Genomic DNA, 18,679 nt, shown 5'->3' on the forward strand with positions numbered 1-18,679 from the left:
CAAAGATCCAGGGCTGGCTCCCAGTGCCCTCCCAGTGCCCTCCCAGCGCCCTCCCAGTGCCCTCCCAGTGCCCTCCCAGTGCTCCCAGTGCCCTCCCAGTGCCCCCCCAGTGCCCTCCCAGTGCCCTCCCAGCGCCCTCCCAGGGCTCCCAGTGCCCTCCCAGTGCTCTCCCAGCACCCTCCCAGCGCCCCATTTGTCCCCCTCTCCCCGCCCACTCCCTGCTCTCCACCAATCAGAGGCAGCTATGCTCTCCAAAGCTCTTTATTGGGTGGGGGAGGTCCAGGGGAACCAATCAGAGGGCACCGAGGAGCACCCAAGGGTAGGGGGGGGTGTCCTAGAAGGAGGTCAGGGAGAACCCAGGAGGTCAACCAAGGCCAACACCTGGAGGGTCTCCAAGTTGCCTTGGAGGCATCTTCAAGACCTTCTGGTGGCCATAGAGGACCAATGGATGGCACTGGAAAAGCCTTGGGAGGTCAACGAGAAGCAGGGTTGACCATGGGTTGGGTTGGGTGGAGTTGGGATGGGTTGGGTGGGGTCAGGTTGGATTGGATTGGGTTGGGTTGGGTTGGGATGGGTTGGGTCAGGTTGGATTGAGTTGGGTGGGGTCAGGTTGGATTGGATTGGGTTGAGTTAGGTTGGGTTGGATTGGGTTGGGTTGAGTTGGATTGGATTGGATTGGATTGGGTTGAGTTGGGTTGGACTGAGTTGAGTTGGGTTTAGTTGGGTTGGGTTGGGTTGAGTTGGGTGGGGTCAGGTTGGATTGGATTGGGTTGAGTGGGGTTGGGTTGGGTCGAGTTGTGTTGGGTGGGATCAGGTTGGGTTGAGTTGGGTTGGATTGAGTTGGGTTGGGTGGGGTTGGCTTGGGTTGGATTGCATTGAGTTGGGTTGGGTCAGTTGGGTTGGATTGGGTTGAGTTAGGTTGGGTTGGGCTGGGTGGGGTCAGGTTGGATTGGATTGGGTTGAGTTGGGTTGGGTTGGATTGGGTCAGGTTGGGTCAGGTTGGGTTGGATTGGGTTGGGTCAGGTTGGGTTGGGTTGGATCAGGTTGGGTCAGGTTGGGTTGAGTTGGGTTGGGTTGGGTTTGGTCAGGTTGGGTTGAGTTGGGTTGAACTGGGTTGGGTTGGGTTGGGTTGGGTGGGGTCAGGTTGAGGCGGGGCGGGGCGGAGCCCTTCAGCTGATGTAGACCCTGTGGAAGTCGTGGGCCCCGAAGGCCGCGTTGCACTTGGGGCACTTGCGCTGGCGCGTGTCGTAGCGACTCTTGACGCACTCGAAGCAGAAGACGTGGAAGCACTTGGTCAGCACCGCGTCCTTCTTGCGGGCGTTGCAGCAGGGGCAGGTCAGGCGAGCCTGGGGGAGGGCAACTGCTCAGCCCTGCCCAGGCAGCTGGGAGGCCACAGGAGCTCAGCTGAGGCTGAGCTGGGAGGCTTGGAGCCACCCAAGGTCTTCTGAACAGGACCTGAGGCTGTCGAAGGCCTCCTGGAGGTTCTCCAAGCCTTAGCCCAAGGCTCCCAACCACACTCAAGGAGCTCCAGAAGACTCTCAGGGGACCTCCAGCTCCACCCAAGGTCACCCTGAGGACCTCCAAGCCCCACCCAGGGCTCTCCAGCTCTACACTGAGGCCCTCCAAGCCCCACCCAGGCCCCCCCAGGGCCCCACCCTGTACTCCTTGATCTCCTCCTGCAGGATCTGGTCGGCGTCGGCGTAGACCTCAACCTTCCTCTGCTTCTCCAGCTTCCGGCGCAGCCGAGACAGCTCCTCCTGGGGGGTGGGGACAGGGACCCTCTGGATCCCCTGGGGATCCCCTATCGATCCCCAGGGTTCCCCCCCAGATCCCATGGGAGTTGCCTATGGATCCCCCATAGGTTGCCTTATAATCCCTCCAGGAATCCCCTATGGACTCTACAGATCCCCTGTGGGCCCCCTACAGATGCCCAGTGGATCCCCTGTGGATCCCCTGTGGATCCCTCTATGGGTTCCCACTGGATCCTCTATGTACTTCCTTGGGACTCTGTCTGGATCCCCTACAGATCCCAAATGGAATCCCTACAGATCCCTATGGATCCCTCTAGGGATTCCCTATGGATCCCCTACAGGTCCCTAAGGATTTCCAATGGATCTCCTGTAGATCCCCTATGGATCCCTTACAGATTTCCCCAGGCACTCCCTATGAATCTCCTATGGATCCCCTATGGATCTTGCATGGATCCCCTATGGGGCCCCCTAGGGATCCCTTATGATCACCCAAGGGATCCCCAAACGATCCCCTATGGCACCCCCAAGGCAACCCCTATGGCCTCTCTATGGATCCCCCAGGGATCTCCTATGGATCCCTTATAGATCCTCTATGGATCCCCCAACAGATCCCTATGGACCCCCAATGGATCCCCTGGAGGGCCTCTATGGACCTAACCCCCCCCAGCCCCTCCCAGCCCCTCCCAGCCCCCCCCCCCAGCCCCTCCCAATCCCCCCCCAGCCCCTCCCAATCCCCCCCAGCCCCTCCCAGCCCCTCCCAGCCCCTCCCAGCCCCCCGCCCCTGCCTGGGCTCGCTTCAGGCTCAGGGACTCCTTCTCCTTGGCCGCTTGGTTCTCGGCGGCGCAGGCCTGCAGCTCCCTCAGCCTGGCCTGGACGTGCTCCCCCTGGGCTCGCAGGTCCTCGGCCAGCTGGGCGGCCTCCACCGCCTGGGGGGACAGCCCCGGGGGGCACCGCTCAGAGGGGGCCACCGGGGGGCAACCGCGGGCCCGGCGGTGGCCACCAGGAGCCGGCATGGCCTCCGGAGTCAGGCAGGGGTCAGGAAGGTCAAGGGGTGGTCAAGGAGGTCAAGGGGTGGGCAAGGAGGTCAAGCAGAGGTCAGGGAGGTCAAGAAGAGCTCAAAGAGGCCAAGCAGAGGTCAAAGAGGTCAAGCAGTGGTCACCAGGAGCCAGCAAGGTCACCAGGAGCCAGAGTGGCCAACAGAGTCAAGCAGAGGTCAGGAAGACCGAGAAGTGGTCAAGGAAGTCAAGCAGTGGTCAAGAAGGTCAAGCAGTGGTCAAAGAGATCAAGCAGAGATCAGGGAGGTCAAGCAGAGGTCACTAGGAGCCAACAAGGCCACCAGGGTCAAGCAGAAGTCAGTGAGGTCAAGGAGGCCAAGCAGAGCTTAAAGAGGTCAACCAGAGATCAAGGAGATCAAGTGATGGTCAAGGAGATCAAGCAGAGATTAAGGAGATTAACCAATGGTCAAGGAGGTCCAGCAGAGGTCAAGGAGGTCAAGCAGAGGTCAAGGAGGTCAAGCAGAGGTCAAGGAGGTCAAGCAGAGCCCTTGGGGAAGCTCCTGAGCTGTGGCTCCAGGAGAAGCTCCCTGAGCCATGGCTCCAAGCTGGGAGCCAGCAGAAGGCTCCTGGAGGTCTCTTGGGGAAGGTCCAAGGGTGGTGGCCACCACCTGGGTGACCTCCTTGCCACCACCTGGGTGACCTCCTTGCCACCACCAGGGCGACCTCCTTGCCACCACCTGGGTGACCTCCTTGCCACCACCTGGGTGACCTCCTTGCCACCAACCTTCCTCTTGTTGAGCTCCAGGGCCTGGGAGCGCAGGGCCAGCTCCTTCTCCACGGCGGCCAAGCTGCTCTGCAGGCCTCTCTCCTTCTCCTCCAGCTTCTGCACCACCAGCAGCTGAGCATCCACCTGGGGACACCCAACAGGAGAGCATCACCTGGGGCCTGGAGAGCATCACCTGGGGCCTGCAGGTCAGCACTAAGGACCTGGAGGTCAACATGGACCTGGAGGTCATCACCCAGGACCTGGAGATCAGCAGCATGGACCTGGACATCTTGGTCCCACCTGGCCCTAATGCCTGGGGTCCACCTGGAGCTTCATGGTGAGGACCTTCTCCACCACCCCAACCTTCTGAGGCCCTCCTGGACCTCCTCAAGGCCTTGAGAACCTTCTCCACTTCCCCCAACCTTCTTCTGGCCTTCAATCCTTTAACCTTTTCCTGACCACCTGAGGCCTCCTCAAGGTCTTGAGAACTTTCTGAGATCCTCCTGGACCTCCTCAAGGTCTCCAGAACCTTCTCCACCTCCCCAACCTCCTCCTGGCCTCCAACTCCTTTCAACCTCCATCCTTCTCCTGCCCACCTGAGGCCCTCTTGGACCTCCTAAAGGTCTCGAGAACCTTCTCCACTCCCCCCAACCTTCTCCTGGCCTCCAAATCCCTTTAACCTCCAGGCTTCTCCTGACCCCCCAAGGCCCTCTTGGATCTCCTCCAGGTCTTGGGAACTTTCTGAGGTCCTCTTGGACCTCCTCAAGGTCTCAAGAACCTTCTCCATCTCCCCAACCTCCTCCTGGCCTCCAACCCCTTTCAACCTCCACCCTTCTCCTGCCCACCCGAGGCCCTGCTGGACCTCCTCAGCCCCTCCAGGAGGCGCTCACCTGGGCCTTGAGGGCCAGGACCTGCTCTGCCAGCTCATCCTTCTCCTCCCTGAGGAGCTTATGGATCTGGTTGGCCTTGATCCTCTCGGACATCAGCTTGAAGTTGGCGTCGTCCTTCTCCCGCAGCTGCTGCAGCAGCCTCAGGTTCTGCTCCTGCATGTCCTCGAAGGCCTGGCCGGTGACGTCCATCTCCGACAGCAGAGCCTCCTCCTCCTGCCGGCCCCACAGCACGTCACCTGGGGGCCCCACCGCGGGGACCCCACCAGGGGGACACCGCCATGGGGAGAGCACCAGGGGGACACCTCCATGGGGAGAGCAGCATGGGGACAGCACCATGGGGAGAGCAGCATGGGGGACACCACCAGGGAGACCACCATGGAGACCCCACCAGGGGGACCCCACCAGGGAGAGACCACCATGGGCACCCCACCACGGGGACCCCACCAAGGGGACACCTCCATGGGGACACCAGCATAAGGACCACCATGGGGAGAGCAGCATGGGGAGAGCAGCATGGGGACACCTCCATGGGGACCACCATGGGGACATCATCATGGGGACAGCACCATGGGGACACCACCATGGGGACACCACCAGGGGGACAGCACCATGGGGACACCACCAGGGGGAGAGCAGCATGGGGACACCACCATGGGGACCACCATGGGGACATCATCATGGGAACCCCACCACGGGGACCCCACCATGGGGACCCCACCATGGGGAGACCACCAAGGGGACACCACGGAGCCACCATGAGCCCATGAGGAGCCCACTGTAGATCCAGCATGGAGCCATCAGGGATCCATCACAGATCCACCCTGGAGCTGCCATGGATCCATTGTGACCCCACTGGAGATCCAGCAGGGAGCCCCCAGGGACCCCTCCCCTGCAGGCCTCACTCCTGCCCCTGCAGGGCCTTGCTCCTTCCTCTGCCACTGCAATCCCTTCCTGCCCCTGCCCCGCCCCTTTTGGCCTCTGCCCCGCCCCTTCTTGCCCCACCCTTTTCTGTGTCCCCCAAGCTCCTTCCTGTTTCCCCCCCCAACTTCCTGTCCCACTCCAGCCCCTTCCTGTGTCCCCCCCCAATCCTTTCCTGCCTCCCCCTTGCCCTTCCCTGCCTTTGTCCAGCCCCTACCTGGCCCCGCCCTGCCCCACCCTACCTCCTCCCTGCCCCTTCCTGGCCCCACCCTGCCTCCTCCCCGCCCCTTCCTGGCCCTACCCCTTCCTGTGTCCCCCCAAACCCCTTCCTGTGCCCCCCAACCGCTCGCTGTGTGCCCTCCTGCCCCGCCCCGCCCCGCCCGGCCCCCGCCCGGCCCCGCCCGCGGCTCCCCTGCTTGGTGGCCGCCAGCTTGCGCTGCAGGTGCTCGATCTGCTCCTCGGCCTGGCGCAGCCTGCGCAGGGCCTCCTCGTCTGCCAGCTTCTTGCTCTCCCTCCGCTCCCTCTCCTCCAGCTCCCGCGCACGGCAGCGCAGCTCCTCCGCCTGCGGGGGGCAGGGGGGGATGGAGGAGGTCAAGGACAGAGGGGATCAGGAGGGATGGAGGAGGTCAGGAGGAGGTCAAGGGTGGAGAGGAAGGAGTCAGGAGGGTCGAGAAGGTCAGGAGGTCAAGGAGGAGGTCAAGGGCGGAAGGGAAGGGGTAAGGAAGGATGGAGAAGGTCAAGGAGAAGGTCAAGGGCAGAGGGGAAGGGGTCAGGAGGGTGGAGGAGATCAGGAGGTCACAGGGGAGGTCAAGGGTGGAGGAGGTCAGGAGGGATGGAGAAGGTCAAAGGTGGAAGGGGTAAGGAGGGATGGAGGAGCTCAAGAAGGTCAAGGGGTCAGGAGAGAGGCCAAGGGTGGAATAGAAGGGGTCAGGAGGCATGGAGGAAGTCAAGAAGTCAAGGAGGAGGTCAAGGAGAAGGTCAAGGGGGGAGGGGAAGGGGTCAGGAGGTCAGGAGGAGGTCAGGGAGAAGGTTGTGCAGGAGGTTAGGAGGCAATGAAGGAGGTAAGGGAGGAGGTTAAGAAAGGATGGAGGAGGTCAGGGGGAGGTCAAAGGGCAGAGAGCTCAGAGGGGAAGGACAGCAAGGAGGAGGTCAGGGAGGGGTCAGGAGGGGTCGGGGGGGTCAGGAGGGGTCAGAGGTCACCTCGGCCTTGCTCTTCCTCTCGGCAGCCATCAGCTGCACCTTGTCCCTCTGCTCCTTGGGGGCAGATTTGTACATGTCCAGCAGCAGCTTCATCTCCCTCTGGCTCTCCTGAGCCTTCCTATTGGGCAGCAGGCAGGGCCCTCCTTAGCATCTCATTTGCATATGGCCCCGCCCGGGGCTGCAGAGGCACCGAAACAGCCCCAAAACCCCAGGGGCTGACCCCAAAGCAGGCCCCCAGAGCCCCCCCTGACCCCCCCCAGACCCCTAACTGCCCCCCCCGAGCCCCCCCTGCCCCCCCCCAGAACTCCCCCAGACCCCAACTCCCTGCCCCCAGCCCCCCAGTAACCACCCCCAGGACCCACCCCCCCCAATCCCAGAACCCCCTCAGGACCCCTCCCCAGAGCCCCCCCCCCAGTCCCAGCTGCCCCCCAGGCCTCCTCCCCCCTGCCCCCCACCCCCCCAGCCCCCCCCAGCCCCCTCCTCACTTGAGCTCTGCCCTCAGCTGCTTCAGCAGCTCTGAGTCCTTCTTCTTGGGCTCCTCCTGGGGGGGTCCTGCCCCTGCCCCTCCCCCTGCCCCTCCCCCTCCCCCCTTGGGCCGCTCCCGGGGGGGCCTCTCCCGCTCCCTCTCCCGCGATTGGCTGGGCCGGGGAGGGGGCGGGGTTGGGGGCGGCTCCTTCACCCGGGGGGGCGGAGCTTGGGCCGGGGGGGGGGCCGAGGGGCGCCGGGGGCGGGGCACTGGGGGCAGGGGGCGGGGCCCCAGCCGGGTCCTCCTCTTCCGTTGGGCGGCGCTGGGGAGGGGCTTCCGCGGCGGCCAATGAGGAGGGAGGAGCCTTGGGGTCCGGGGGGGCGGGGCCCGAGGGGGCTCCGCCCTCTTCCTCCTTGATGGGGGCGGGGCCTGGGGCGCTGCCCGCCGCGGCATTGGTCTCTTCTGGGGGCGGGGCAGAGCTGGCAGCAGCAGAGGAGCTGATTGGAGGAGGAGGAGGGGGCGGGGCGCTGGCAGTGGGGGGCGGAGCTCCACTGGCCTGGAGGCGGAGCTAAGGGGGAGGGAGGGAAGAGGGGAGGGGTCAGAGCCAGGGCAGCCAATGACAGTGCCCCTTTGAGAGCCTCTCCCCTCCCCTGTCCCACCCCCTCCAGCCCAGCTCTCCACCAATGGCAGAGCCCCGTGGAGGCCACACCCCCCCAAAGCCCCACCCATCCCACAACCAATGGCATTGCCCCTTTAAGGCCACACCCACTCAAGCCCCACCCCTGCTCCAACCACATCAAACCTCTCAGGCTCTGACCTCTCAAGACCCTCCCCCTTAAGCCCCACCCACACTCCCCTTTCAACCTATGGCAGGGTCACCTTAAGGCCACACCCACCCCAAGCCCCGCCCCCAACCGGAAGTCCCCCCCCCCCCCCAAGGAGCAATGCTACAGACTTCCATTGGCCAATGACCTGGGGGGGGCCTGAGACTCCCACCCCCAAGCCCCGCCCCCCACCCATAAGCCCCGCCCCCAGCCAGAACTCCCCTCCCCCTCTCACCCTCCAAGGGCCAACCCCACCCTGCCCCCCACCCCCACCCTGCCCCCCACCCACCCTCTTCACTCCTGCTTCCAGCTGTGCTGCCTCCCTGCCCTCATTGGCTGTTGGCTGGGGGAGCCCCGCCCCCCCCGAAGCCCCGCCCCCCCGAAGCCCCGCCCCCCCGGCGGCCCCGCCCACCTTGCTGATCTCCCCCTGCACCTCCCTGAGCTTCCTCTTGTAGCGCTGCACGTCGCCCTTCAGCTGGTGGTTGTGGTTCTGCAGGCTGCTGATCAGGTGTCTCATCTCCCTGTTGATTGGCCCTGGCAGGGGGCAGGGGGCGGGGCCTCAGCCTCCCCTCCAATCAGCGGCACGCAGCCAACCTCCCCCACCCCACACCCCCCCCACTGCCCCAGCTGGGAGGGGCTCCAGGGGGTGGCTGTGCAGCAGCTCAGGGGGAGCCCAGGGGTGGGGTCCAGGGGGAGCTGCCCAGCACCCAAGGGAGCAGGAGGGACCCAGGGGGAGCTCTGCCCAGAGGGTGCCAGGCCCCAGCCCTGCCCCAGCAGCTCCCTGCCCCCCTCCACCCCTCACAGCGCCCCCAGGCAGCACCCCCCATGCCCACAGCACCCCCCCAAGGAGGTCCCCCCAAGCCCTACCCATGCCCCAGGGGGAAGATGCCAAGGTGGGGGAGGGGATGCCCAGGGAGGGGGAAGGTGCCCAGTGGGGTGCCCAGGAGCTCCCTCCCAACTTCCCCCCTCCTCCCCAACCCCCCCCAGATCCCACCGACACCCGGGGGGGGGCAGGAAGGACACCTCGGGGGAGGGGGGGGTGGGAGGTGCCCAGGGGGAGCCCTGGGGCTGGCAGGGCTGGCAGGAAAGAGGTACAGGAGGGGAGGGAGATGCCCAGGGATGGGGAGGGGATGCCTGGGGGGGGAGGGCACACCCATGGGGGCGCAGGGCACACCTTGGTGATGGGGAAGGGGATGCTCAGGGAGGGCGTGGGCAGACCCAGGCAGAGGAGTCACACCCATTGGGGGGGGTCACACCCAGGGGGGCAGGGCACACCCAGGCAGGGCAGGTCACACCCGGGGGGGCGGGGCAGGTCACACCCGGGGGCGGGGCCCCACCTGCCTGCTCGTTGGCCGCCAGGTTCTGCTCGAACTCGATGCGCAGCATCTCGTACTCCTTGCGCACCTGCGCCAGCGTGTCCTCCAGCTGGATCACCTCCGTCCGCAGCCGCTTCTGCACCCCCAGCTCCGCGCTCTGCCAGGGCACCAGCAGGGGGCGCTCAGGGGGCAGCAGGGGGCCGTAAGAAGCAGCAGGAAGCAGCAGGCAGCAGTGCAGAGAGAGCAGAAAGGGCAGGAGGGGGCAGGAGGGGACAGAAGGGAGCAGGGAGGCACTCAGGGGGGGCAGGAGAGGGGGCAGAAGGGAGCAGGAAGGAGCAGTAAGGGCAAGAGGAGGCAGGAAGGAGCAGGAGGAGGCAGGGGGGCAGGGAGGCACTTGGGGGGGCAGGAGAGGGGATAGCAGGGGGGCACTCAGTGGGGCAGGGGGGCAATCAGTGGGGCAGGGGGGCACTCAGTGGGCAGCAGGGGGAGCAGAAGGAAGCAGCAGGGGGCAGGAGAGAGCAGTAAGAAGCAGCAGGAAGCAGTGCAGAAAGAGCAGCAAGGACAGGAGGGGTCAGGAGGTAGCAGGAGGGAGCAGAGAGGCACTCGGGGGGGCAGGAGAGGGGGCAGAAGGGAGCAGGAGGGAGCAGGAGGGGACAATAGAAGGCAGGAGAGAGCAGCAAAAAGCAGTGCAAAGAGAGCAGTAAGGGCAGGAGGGGGCAGGAGGAGGGCAGCAGGGGGGCCCTCAGTGGGGCAGGGGGCACTCAGCAGGCAGCAGGGAGCGGTAAGAAGCAGCAGGAAGCAGTAGGCAGAGAGAGCAGAAAGGGCAGGAGGGAGCAGGAGGGAGCAGGAGGGGGCAGGAGGGAGCAGGAGGGAGCAAGAGGGAGCAGGAGGGGGCAGGGAGGCACTCAGCAGGCAGCAGGGGGCAGCAGGGAGCAGCAAGAAGCAGCAGGAAGCAGTGCAGAGAGAGCAGCAAGGACAGGAGGGAGCAGGAGGGGGCAGGAGGGGGCAGGGAGGCACAGCAGGGGGAGCAGAAGGGAGCAGAAGGGAGCAGGAGGGGACAGTAGAAGGCAGGAGAGAGCAGCAAGAAGCAGTAAGAAGCAGAGCAGAGAGAGCAGTAAGGGCAAGAGGAAGCAAAGGGGAGCACAAGGGGGCATCAGTGGGGGCAAGGGGCAGCAGAGGGGACAGAGAGGCACTCAGCAGGCAGCAGGGGGCGACAGGGTGCAGTAGGGAGCAGCAGGGAGCAGCAGGGGGCAGGAGAGAGCAGTAAGAAGCAGTAGGCAGCAGTGCAGAGAAAGAGAGAGGAGGAAGGGCAGCAGGAGGCAGGAGGGGACAGAAGAGAGCAGGAAAGGGGCAGGAGGAGGCAGGAAGAGGCAGGAAGGGGGCAGGAGGGAGCAGGAGGGGACAGGAGAAGGCAAGAGGGGGCAAGAAAGGAGCAGGAAGGGGGCAGGAGGGAACAGTAGGAGGCAGAAGAGAGCAGTAGAGAGTGCAGGGAGGAGGAGGACGAGGAGAAGGAGGTGGAGGCCATGGACCTCCAGGATGCCCTTGCAGACCCCCAGCCCCCCAGGGGCTGACCAGGAGTTGGCCTCCAGCACCTCCCCCAGGACCCCCAAACCACCTTGGCTGACCCCCAGGGCCTGCACTGTGACCTCCAAGGCCTCCAGAATGGTCTCCAAGACCTCCCCCATGGCCTCTGGGGCCTTAGATCCACCCTGGTTGGCCTCCAGGACCTCCACCAGGACCTCCAGGACCTCCACCATGGCCTTGAGGACCCCCAAACCACCTTGGCTGACCCCCAGGGCCTGCACTGTGACCCCCAAGGCCTCTGCTCTGCCTTCCAGCCCCTCCCCCCGGCCCCCCAGCCCCCCAGCCCCCCACCTCCATGTGCTCGATGTGCCTCAGGTGGCTGTTCTTGGTGGCCAGCAGGAGGCCTCTGGCCTCATCCAGCTGAGTCTTGACCTGGAGGCTCTCGTGGTAGAGGAGGGAGAACTGCGACTGCAGCACCTTGTACTCCAGGGTCTCCTTCACGGCCTCCTCGGGCAGGGCCCTCAGCGCCACCTGCAGGGCACAGCGCGGCCAGCAGGGGGCGCTCAGCACCCGGGGAGGGGCTCAGCACCCTGGGAGGGGCTCAGCACCCGGGGAGGGGCTCAGCACCCTGAGGAGGGGCTCAGCATCCTGGGGAGAAGCTCAGCACCCTGGGGGGGGGCTCAGCACCCGGGGAGGGGCTCAGCATCCTGGGAGGGGCTCAGCACCCTGGGGAGGGGCTCAGCACCCTGGGGGGGGGCTCAGCACCCTGGGGGGGGGCTCAGCACCCTGGGGAAGGGCTCAGCACCCTGGGGAGGGGCTCAGCACCCGGGGAGGGGCTCAGCACCCTGAGGGGGGGCTCAGCACCCTGGGGGGGGGCTCAGCACCCTGGGGAAGGGCTCAGCACCCTGGGGGGGGGGGCTCAGCACCCTGGGGGGGGGGCTCAGGACCATGGGGAGGGGCTCAGCACCCTGGGGTGGGGCTCAGCACCCTGGGGAGAGGCTCAGCACCATGGGGGGGGGCTCAGCACCCTGGGGAGGGGCTCAGCACCCTGGGGAGGGCTCAGCACCCTGGGAGGGGCTCAGCACCTTGTGGGAGGGGCTCAGCATCCTGGGGAGGGCTCAGCACCCTGGGAGGGGCTCAGCACCTTGTGGGAGGGGCTCAGCACCCTGGGGAGGGCTCAGCACCCTGGGGAGGGCCTCAGCACCCTGGGGAGGGCTCAGCACCCTGGGAGGGGCTCAGCACCCTGGGGAGGGCCTCAGCACCCTGGGGAGGGCTCAGCACCCTGGGAGGGGCTCAGCACCTTGTGGGAGGGGCTCAGCATCCTGGGGAGGGGCTCAGCACCCTGGGGGCACCACCCCCACCCTGCACCTCCCAGCAGGGCCTCAGGAGCCCTCCCCAGCCCTGCTGGTGGCCACCAGGACCTCCAGGGGGCGCTGGAGGAGCTTCAGGGGAGCTTGGTTGACCACCAGGACCCCTGGGAACCCCACTGGGACCTCTGGGACCCCTGGGACCCTCACTGGGACCCCTGGGACCCCTACTGTGACCCCTGGGACCCCCACTGGGACCCCTGAGACCCCCACCAGGACCTCTCAGACCTCCAGGATGACCTTGAGGACCCTGGAGGCCTCTCTCTGCCTCCCGGTGCCCCCCCAGTGCCCCCTGGTGCCCCCCCAGCGCCCCCCAGCGGCACCTTGAGGCCCTGGTGCCTCCTCACTGCCTGCTGGAGCTCCTGCTGCAGGCTTCTCCAGCTCTGCCATGCGGCTGTTGGCCAACTCCTGGTTGCTCTCCAGCTCCGCGTTCAGCATCTCGAACTGGGGGGGCACAGGGCTGGCACCCCCTGGGCACCCCCTGGGCACCCCCTGGGCACCCCCTGGCACCCCCTGGGACACCCTGAGCACCCCCTGGGCACCCCTTGGGCACCCCCCGGGCCACCTCAGATGGCCTCAAGCCCACCCAGACAGGACCAAGGCCACCCCAAAGGCTGCCCAGCTGCCACCAAGGTCACCTCAGGTGGCTTCAGCCCCACCCAGGTGGCTCCAGACCCTCCCCAGCTGCCACCAGGGAGGCTCCAAAGGGTCCCCAGGGGCCCCAAGGCCACCAGGGAGGCTCCAGCCCCTCCCCACCCAACCCCCCCCCCCACAGCTCCCCCAGGAGCCCTCAGCCCCCCCCCAGCCAGCTCCAAGGCCACCCAGGAAGCTCCAAAGGTTCACAGCCCAGCCCTAGGGCCCCCCCCAGCCCCCCCCTCAGCGCCCCCAGCCCCCCCAGGGCCCCCCCCAGCCCCCCCCAGGGGCCCCCCAGCGCCCCCCCAGGGCCCCCCCAGCACCTTCTGCATGCTGAGAGTGATTTGCCCTCCTGGAAGCCTCCGGAGCTGCCGGAGCCATAGGAGCCTGAGGTCAGCTGGGGGCAGAGAGCAGAGCAGGGGCTGGGGGCAGCTGGGGGCGGCCTGGGGACCCCCAGGAGCTGCTGCCCCCCACCCCTGGCACCCCCAGGAGCCTGTGCCCACCCCAGGAGCCTGTGCCCCACCCCCAGCTCAGTGCCACCCCAGCTCAGTGCCCCCCAGGCTGGTGCCCCTCTAGGTCAGTGCCCTCAGGCAGTGCCCCCTGCTGGTGCCCACCCCCATGGTCAGTGCCCCCCCAGGGCTCAGTGCCCCCCCAGGACCTTGTGCCCACCCTCAGCAGCTGCTGCCCACCCCCAGCTCAGTGCCCCCCAGGCTGATGCCCACCCCAGGAATCTGTGCCCACCCCTAGGCTGCTGCCCACCCCCAGGGTGAGTGCCCCCCCAGGTCAGTGCCCACCCCCAGGAGCCTGTGCCCACCCCCAGGCTGGTGCCCCCAGGCAGTGCCCCTCAGGGCCAGTGCCCCCCACACTGGTGCCCCTATGCTGCCTACCCCTAGGCTGATGCCCCACCCCCCTGTGCCCCCTGCTCCTGCCCCCTGTGCCCCCTGTTGGTGCCCACACCCAGAGCAGTGCCACCCCCCACGGTCAGTGCCCACTCCAGGCTGCTGCCCACCCCAAGGTCAGTGCCCACCCCCAGCAGCTGCTGCCCATCCCAGGCTGGTGCCCCCCAGGCTGCTGCCTACCCCCAGGCTAATGCCCACCCCCCTGTGCCCCCTGCTGCTGCCCCCTGTGCCCCCCCAGTGCCCCCTGCTGCTGCCCCCTGTTGCTGCCCCCTGTGCCCCCTGCCCCTCTGCCCCCTGTGCCCCAGTGCCCCCTGCTGCTGCCCCCCCTGTGCCCCCCTGCTGCTGCCCCCTGTGCCCCCTGTTGGTGCCCACCCCCAGATCAGTGCCACCCCCATGGTCATTGCCCACTCCAGGCTGCTGCCCACCCCAGGACCCTGTACCCACCCCCAGGCTGCTGCCCACCCCATGGTCAGTGGCCCCTGCTGCTGCCCCCCTAGTGCCCCCAGTGCCCCTTGCTGCTGCCCCCCTGTGCCCCCCCCGTGCCCCCCCCGTGCCCCCGCTGCCGCCCCCTGCCGGTGCCCACCTGCTCCAGCGCCTCAGCCAGCAGCCTGTCCAGCCTGCCCTCGCGCTTGCGCCGCTTGGCACTGTCCCACTGCAGCCCCTCCAGCGTGGTGCCCATCTCCAGCACCTTGGTCTCGGCGCTGCCAGCCTTGTCCTGCAGCTCTGCCAGCTGCCAGGGCCGGGGGGCACCCGGGGGGGTCAGGGGGGGCATCCAGGGGGCGCCCAGGGGGGAGGGAGGGCACCCGGAGGGGGTCAGGAGGGGCACCCAGGGGCACCCAGGGGGGAGGGAGGGCACCCAGGGCTCAGGAAGGGCACCCAGAGTGGTCAGGAGGGGCAGGGAGAGCACCCAGAAGGGGTCAGAGAGGGAGGGAGGAGAGGAAACAGGAGGGGTTGGGGGTGAGGAGAGGAGCCAGGGGGGGTCAGGGGGACAGGGAGAGCACCCAGGGAGGGTCAGAGGGGCAAGGAGGGCACCCAGGGACTCATAAAGGGCACCCAGGGAGGGTCAGGGGGCAGAGAGCACCCAGGGGGAGTCAGGGGGGGAGGAAGAAGAGGAAGAGAAGGGGTCAGGGGGAGGAGAGGAGCCAGGGAGCACCCAGGGGTCCCAGGGTCAGGGAAGGCCCCCAGGGGGGTCAGGAGTCAGGGAGGATACCCAGGGGGGGTCAGAGGGGGAGGGAGGAGAGGAAAGAGGAAGGGTCAGGGGGCAGGACAGGAGCCAGGGGGGGTTGGGGGGCAAGGAGGGCACCCAGGGGTCAGAGGGGCAAGAAGGGCACCCAGGGACTCACAGAGGGCACCCAGGGAGGGGTCAGGGGGCAGAGAGAGCACCCAGGGGGAGTCAGGGGGGGAGGAAGAAGAGGAAACAGGAAGGATCGGGGGGGAGGAGAGGAGCCAGGGAGCACCCAGGGGTCCCAGGGGTCAGGGAGGGCCCCCAGGGGGTGTCGGGGGGGGCCAGCCCCGGCCGTACCTCCAGCGCCACCCTGTGGTGCTTCTCCTGCAGCTGCAGGGTGAGGTCCTGCAGGCGGCGATGCTCCTGCAGCAGCTCCTGCAGCACAGCCCTGCCCGGCTGCCCCAGCTCCCCTGGGGGGCAGGGCGGTCACTGCGGGGCCCGGGGACCCCCACAGACCCCCCAGATCCCCAGAGCCCCCCCCAGATCCCCAAAACCCCCCCCAGCCCCCCAAGTGTGCTCCTAGAGCCCTGCCCAGCTGCCCCAGCTCCCCTGGGGGGCAGGGCGGTCACTGCGGGGCCTGCGGACCCCCATAGACCCCCACAGACCCCCCCCAGCCCCACAGAGACCCCCAGAGCTCCCCCAGCCCCACAGAGACCCCCAGAGCTCCCCCAGCCTCACAGAGACCCCCACAGCCCCCACAGCCCTGCCCGGCTGCCCCAGCTCCCCTGGGGGGCAGGGTGGTCACTGCGGGGCCTGGGGACCCCCCATAGACCCCCCAGATCCCCAAACCCCCCCCAGCCCCCACAGACCCCCAGAGCCCCCCCCAGCCCCCCCAAGTGTGCTCCTAGAGCCCTGCCCGGCTGCCCCAGCTCCCCTGGGGGGCAGGTGATCAGTGTGGGGCCTGGGGACCCCCACAGACCCCCAGAGCCCCCACAGACCCCCAGAGACCCCCAGAGCCCTGTCCGGCTGCCCAGCTCCCCTGGGGGGCAGGGTGGTCACTGCGGGGCCTGGGGACCCCCACAGACCCCCACAGACCCCCCCCAGCCCCACAGAGACCCCCAGAGCTCCCCCAGCCCCACAGAGACCCCCAGAGCTCCCCCAGCCCCACAGAGACCCCCACAGCCCTGCCCGGCTGCCCCAGCTCCCCTGGGGGGGCAGCACTCACTGTGGGGCCTGCAGACCCCTGGAGACCCCCAGGGTGCCTCCAGACCCTCCCCAGCCCCCCCAGAGCTCCTGGTGTGCCCCCAGAGCCTCCTCAGCCCCCCAGGCCTCCCAGTGACCCCCAGGGCTCCCAGTGACCCCCAGCCCCTCCCCAGCCCCCTCCCCACCCCCCCCAGCCCCCCCGGGGTCTCACCGGTGCCCACCAGGCTCTCCCCCAGCCCCTGTGCCCCTCCCCCAGCCCCTCCCCCCCCCCCCTCCCCTCCCCCCCCGGGGTCTCACCGGTGCCCACCAGGCTCTCCCCCAGCCCCTGTGCCCCTCCCCCACCCCCTCCCCACCCCCTCCCCTCCCCCCCCCCGGGGTCTCACCGGTGCCCACCAGGCTCTCCCCCAGCCAGTGTGCCCCTCCCCCACCCCCCCCCAGCCCTCCCCCCCCGGGGTCTCACCGGTGCCCACCAGGCTCTCCCCCAGCCAGTGTGCCCCTCCCCCACCCCCCCCAGCCTCCCCCCCCGGGGTCTCACCGGTGCCCACCAGGCTCTCCCCCAGCCGGTGTGCCCGCCGGTGTGCCGCTGCCAGCCCCCCCACCAGCCTGGCCACAGCCCTGGGGGCGAAGCTGAGGCTGCCGCCGGCCCCTGCCCCCCCCCGGCTCAGGGTGGCCACGAAGGAGGCCACGGCAGGGCCCGCGGGGGGCAGGGCGGGGGCGGGGCCGGGGCGGGGCCCGGGGCGGGGCCAGGCCAAGGCTCTGCTGCGGGGGGAGAGGGGCGGGGGGGGGGGGGCAAGGATCAGCGGGGGGGCCCAGAGCACCCCCACAGGGCTCCCCCAGAGCCCTCCCAGTGCCCCCCCAGAGCTCCCAGCACCCCCCCAGGACCCTCCCAGTGCCCCCCCAGTGCCCCCAGCAACCCCCAGGGCCCCCCCAGGGCTCCCAGTGCCCCCCCAGTGACTCCCAGTGACTCCCAGCACCCCCCCAGGACCCTCCCAGTACCTCCCCTGAGCCCCCCAGCAACCCCCAGCAACCCCCAGTTGCCCCCCCAGGGCTCCCCTGAGCCCCCCCCAGGGCTCCCCCCCGTGCCCCCCAGGAGCCTCCCAGTGCCCCCCAGGGCTCCCAGCACCCCCCCAGGGACCCTCCCAGTGCCCCCCAGCAACCCCCAGGGCCCCCCCAGGGCTCCCAGTGCCCCCCCAGTGACTCCCAGTGACTCCCAGCACCCCCCCAGGACCCCCCCAGTGCTCCCCCAGAGCCCCCCCAGGGCCCTTCCAGTGCCCTCCCAGCAACCCCCAGTGCCTCCCAGTGCCCACCCAGTGCCCCCCCAGGGCCTCCCAGGGCCCCCCCCAGTGCTTTCAGTGCCCCCCAGTGCTCCCACAACCCTCCCAGCACCCCCCCAGTGCCTCCCAGCAACCCCCAGTGCCCCCCAGTACCTCCACAGTGCCCCCCCAATGCCTCCCCAGCGCCCCCCCAGCACCCCCAGCCGCCCCTCCCCTCCCCCCCCACTCACCCCTCCTCTCCTGCCCCTCTCCTTCCCCGGGGGGGTTTGGGGGGGGCTGGGTTGGGGTCGGGGGGGCTTGGCCCCCGCCCCCCCACTTCCGGTCGAGGCTCTGGGGGGGGGTCCCCGGCGGGGGGGGCCGGGGGGGCTGCCCCCCTCCCCTTCATAGTGGCACAGCAGGGCCTGGAGCTCAGCATCAGCTGGGGGGGGAGGAAGGGGGGGGGGGGGGTCAGGGGGGGCTTGGGGGTCCCCAAAGCTGCTTGGGGTCCTGGAGGCCATTCCTGGGGTCCCCAAGGGGCCCTCAGAGCTGCCCAGGGTCACCCAGCAGTGCCCAAGGGATGCCCAGGGGTGCCCAGAGCTGCTCAGGGTTGCTCAGGGGTCACCCAGGGTCACCCATGGGTGCCCACCCGTGCCCAGGAGCTGTTGACCAGCAGCAGGGTGGCTCAGGGGTCAGTCAGGGGTCACTCAGGGTCACTCAGGGGTCACCCATGGGTGCCCACCCTGGCCCAGGAGCTGTTGACCAGCAGCAGGGTGGCTCAGGGGGTGCTCAGGGGGTGCTCAGGGGTCTCTCAGGGGGTCCCTGGGGGTCACCCCAGGCTGCCCACCCGTGCCCAGGAGCTGTTGACCAGCAGCAGGGTGGCTCAGGGGTCAGTCAGGGGTCACTCAGGGTCACTCAGGGGTCTCTCAGGGTCACTCAGGGTCACTCAGGGGTCCCTGGGGGTCACCCCAGGCTGCCCACCCTGGCCCAGGAGCTGTTGACCAGCAGCAGGGTGGCTCAGGGGGTGCTCAGGGTCTCTCAGGGGTCAGTCAGGGTCAGTCAGGGATCTCTCAGGGTCCATGGGGGTCTCTCAGGGATCACTCAGGGGTCACTCAGGGTCACCCACGGGTGCCCACCCGTGCCCAGGAGCTGTTGACCAGCAGCAGGGTGGCTCAGGGGTCACTCAGGGGTCAGTCAGGGGTGCTCAGGGGTCACTCAGGGGTCTCTCAGTGGGTGCCCACCCGCGCCCAGGAGCTGTTGACCAGCAGCAGCGTGGCTCAGGGGTCCCTGGGGTCACTCAGGGTCTCTCAGGGGTCACCCATGGGTGCCCACCCTGGCCCAGGAGCTGTTGACCAGCAGCAGGGTGGCTCTGGGGTCAGTCAGGGTCTCTCAGGGGTCACTCAGGGGTCCCTGGGGGTCACTCAGGGGTCTCTCAGTGGGTGCCCACCCGTGCCCAGGAGCTGTTGACCAGCAGCAGGGTGGCTCAGGGTCAGTCAGGGGTCATTCAGGGGT

The 18,679-nt window shown here is 68.4% G+C and overlaps 1 protein-coding gene across 1 annotated transcript; it reads right to left on the reverse strand.

Annotated features, from left to right (window-relative positions):
- Positions 1–245: 245 nt before the first annotated feature.
- LOC137456567 (E3 ubiquitin-protein ligase BRE1B-like) lies at positions 246–17,601 on the reverse strand. Its single transcript, XM_068168062.1, is given in 20 exon segments — positions 246–1,346; positions 1,656–1,757; positions 2,537–2,677; positions 3,531–3,656; positions 4,403–4,614; positions 5,732–5,882; positions 6,521–6,638; positions 7,006–7,223; positions 7,225–7,554; positions 8,223–8,344; positions 9,148–9,283; positions 11,002–11,181; positions 12,341–12,388; positions 12,390–12,461; positions 12,974–13,005; positions 13,008–13,047; positions 14,133–14,279; positions 15,072–15,184; positions 16,453–16,676; positions 17,422–17,601. Coding segments are annotated over 20 exon segments (2,844 nt in total). The 5' UTR covers positions 17,577–17,601; the 3' UTR covers positions 246–1,169.
- Between the last annotated feature and the right edge of the window lie 1,078 nt (positions 17,602–18,679).

This window comes from Melanerpes formicivorus, unplaced genomic scaffold (assembly GCF_026170545.1).
Source record: "Melanerpes formicivorus ecotype bairdi unplaced genomic scaffold, bMelFor1.0.p_v2 SCAF_130, whole genome shotgun sequence".
Lineage (NCBI taxonomy): Eukaryota > Metazoa > Chordata > Aves > Piciformes > Picidae > Melanerpes > Melanerpes formicivorus.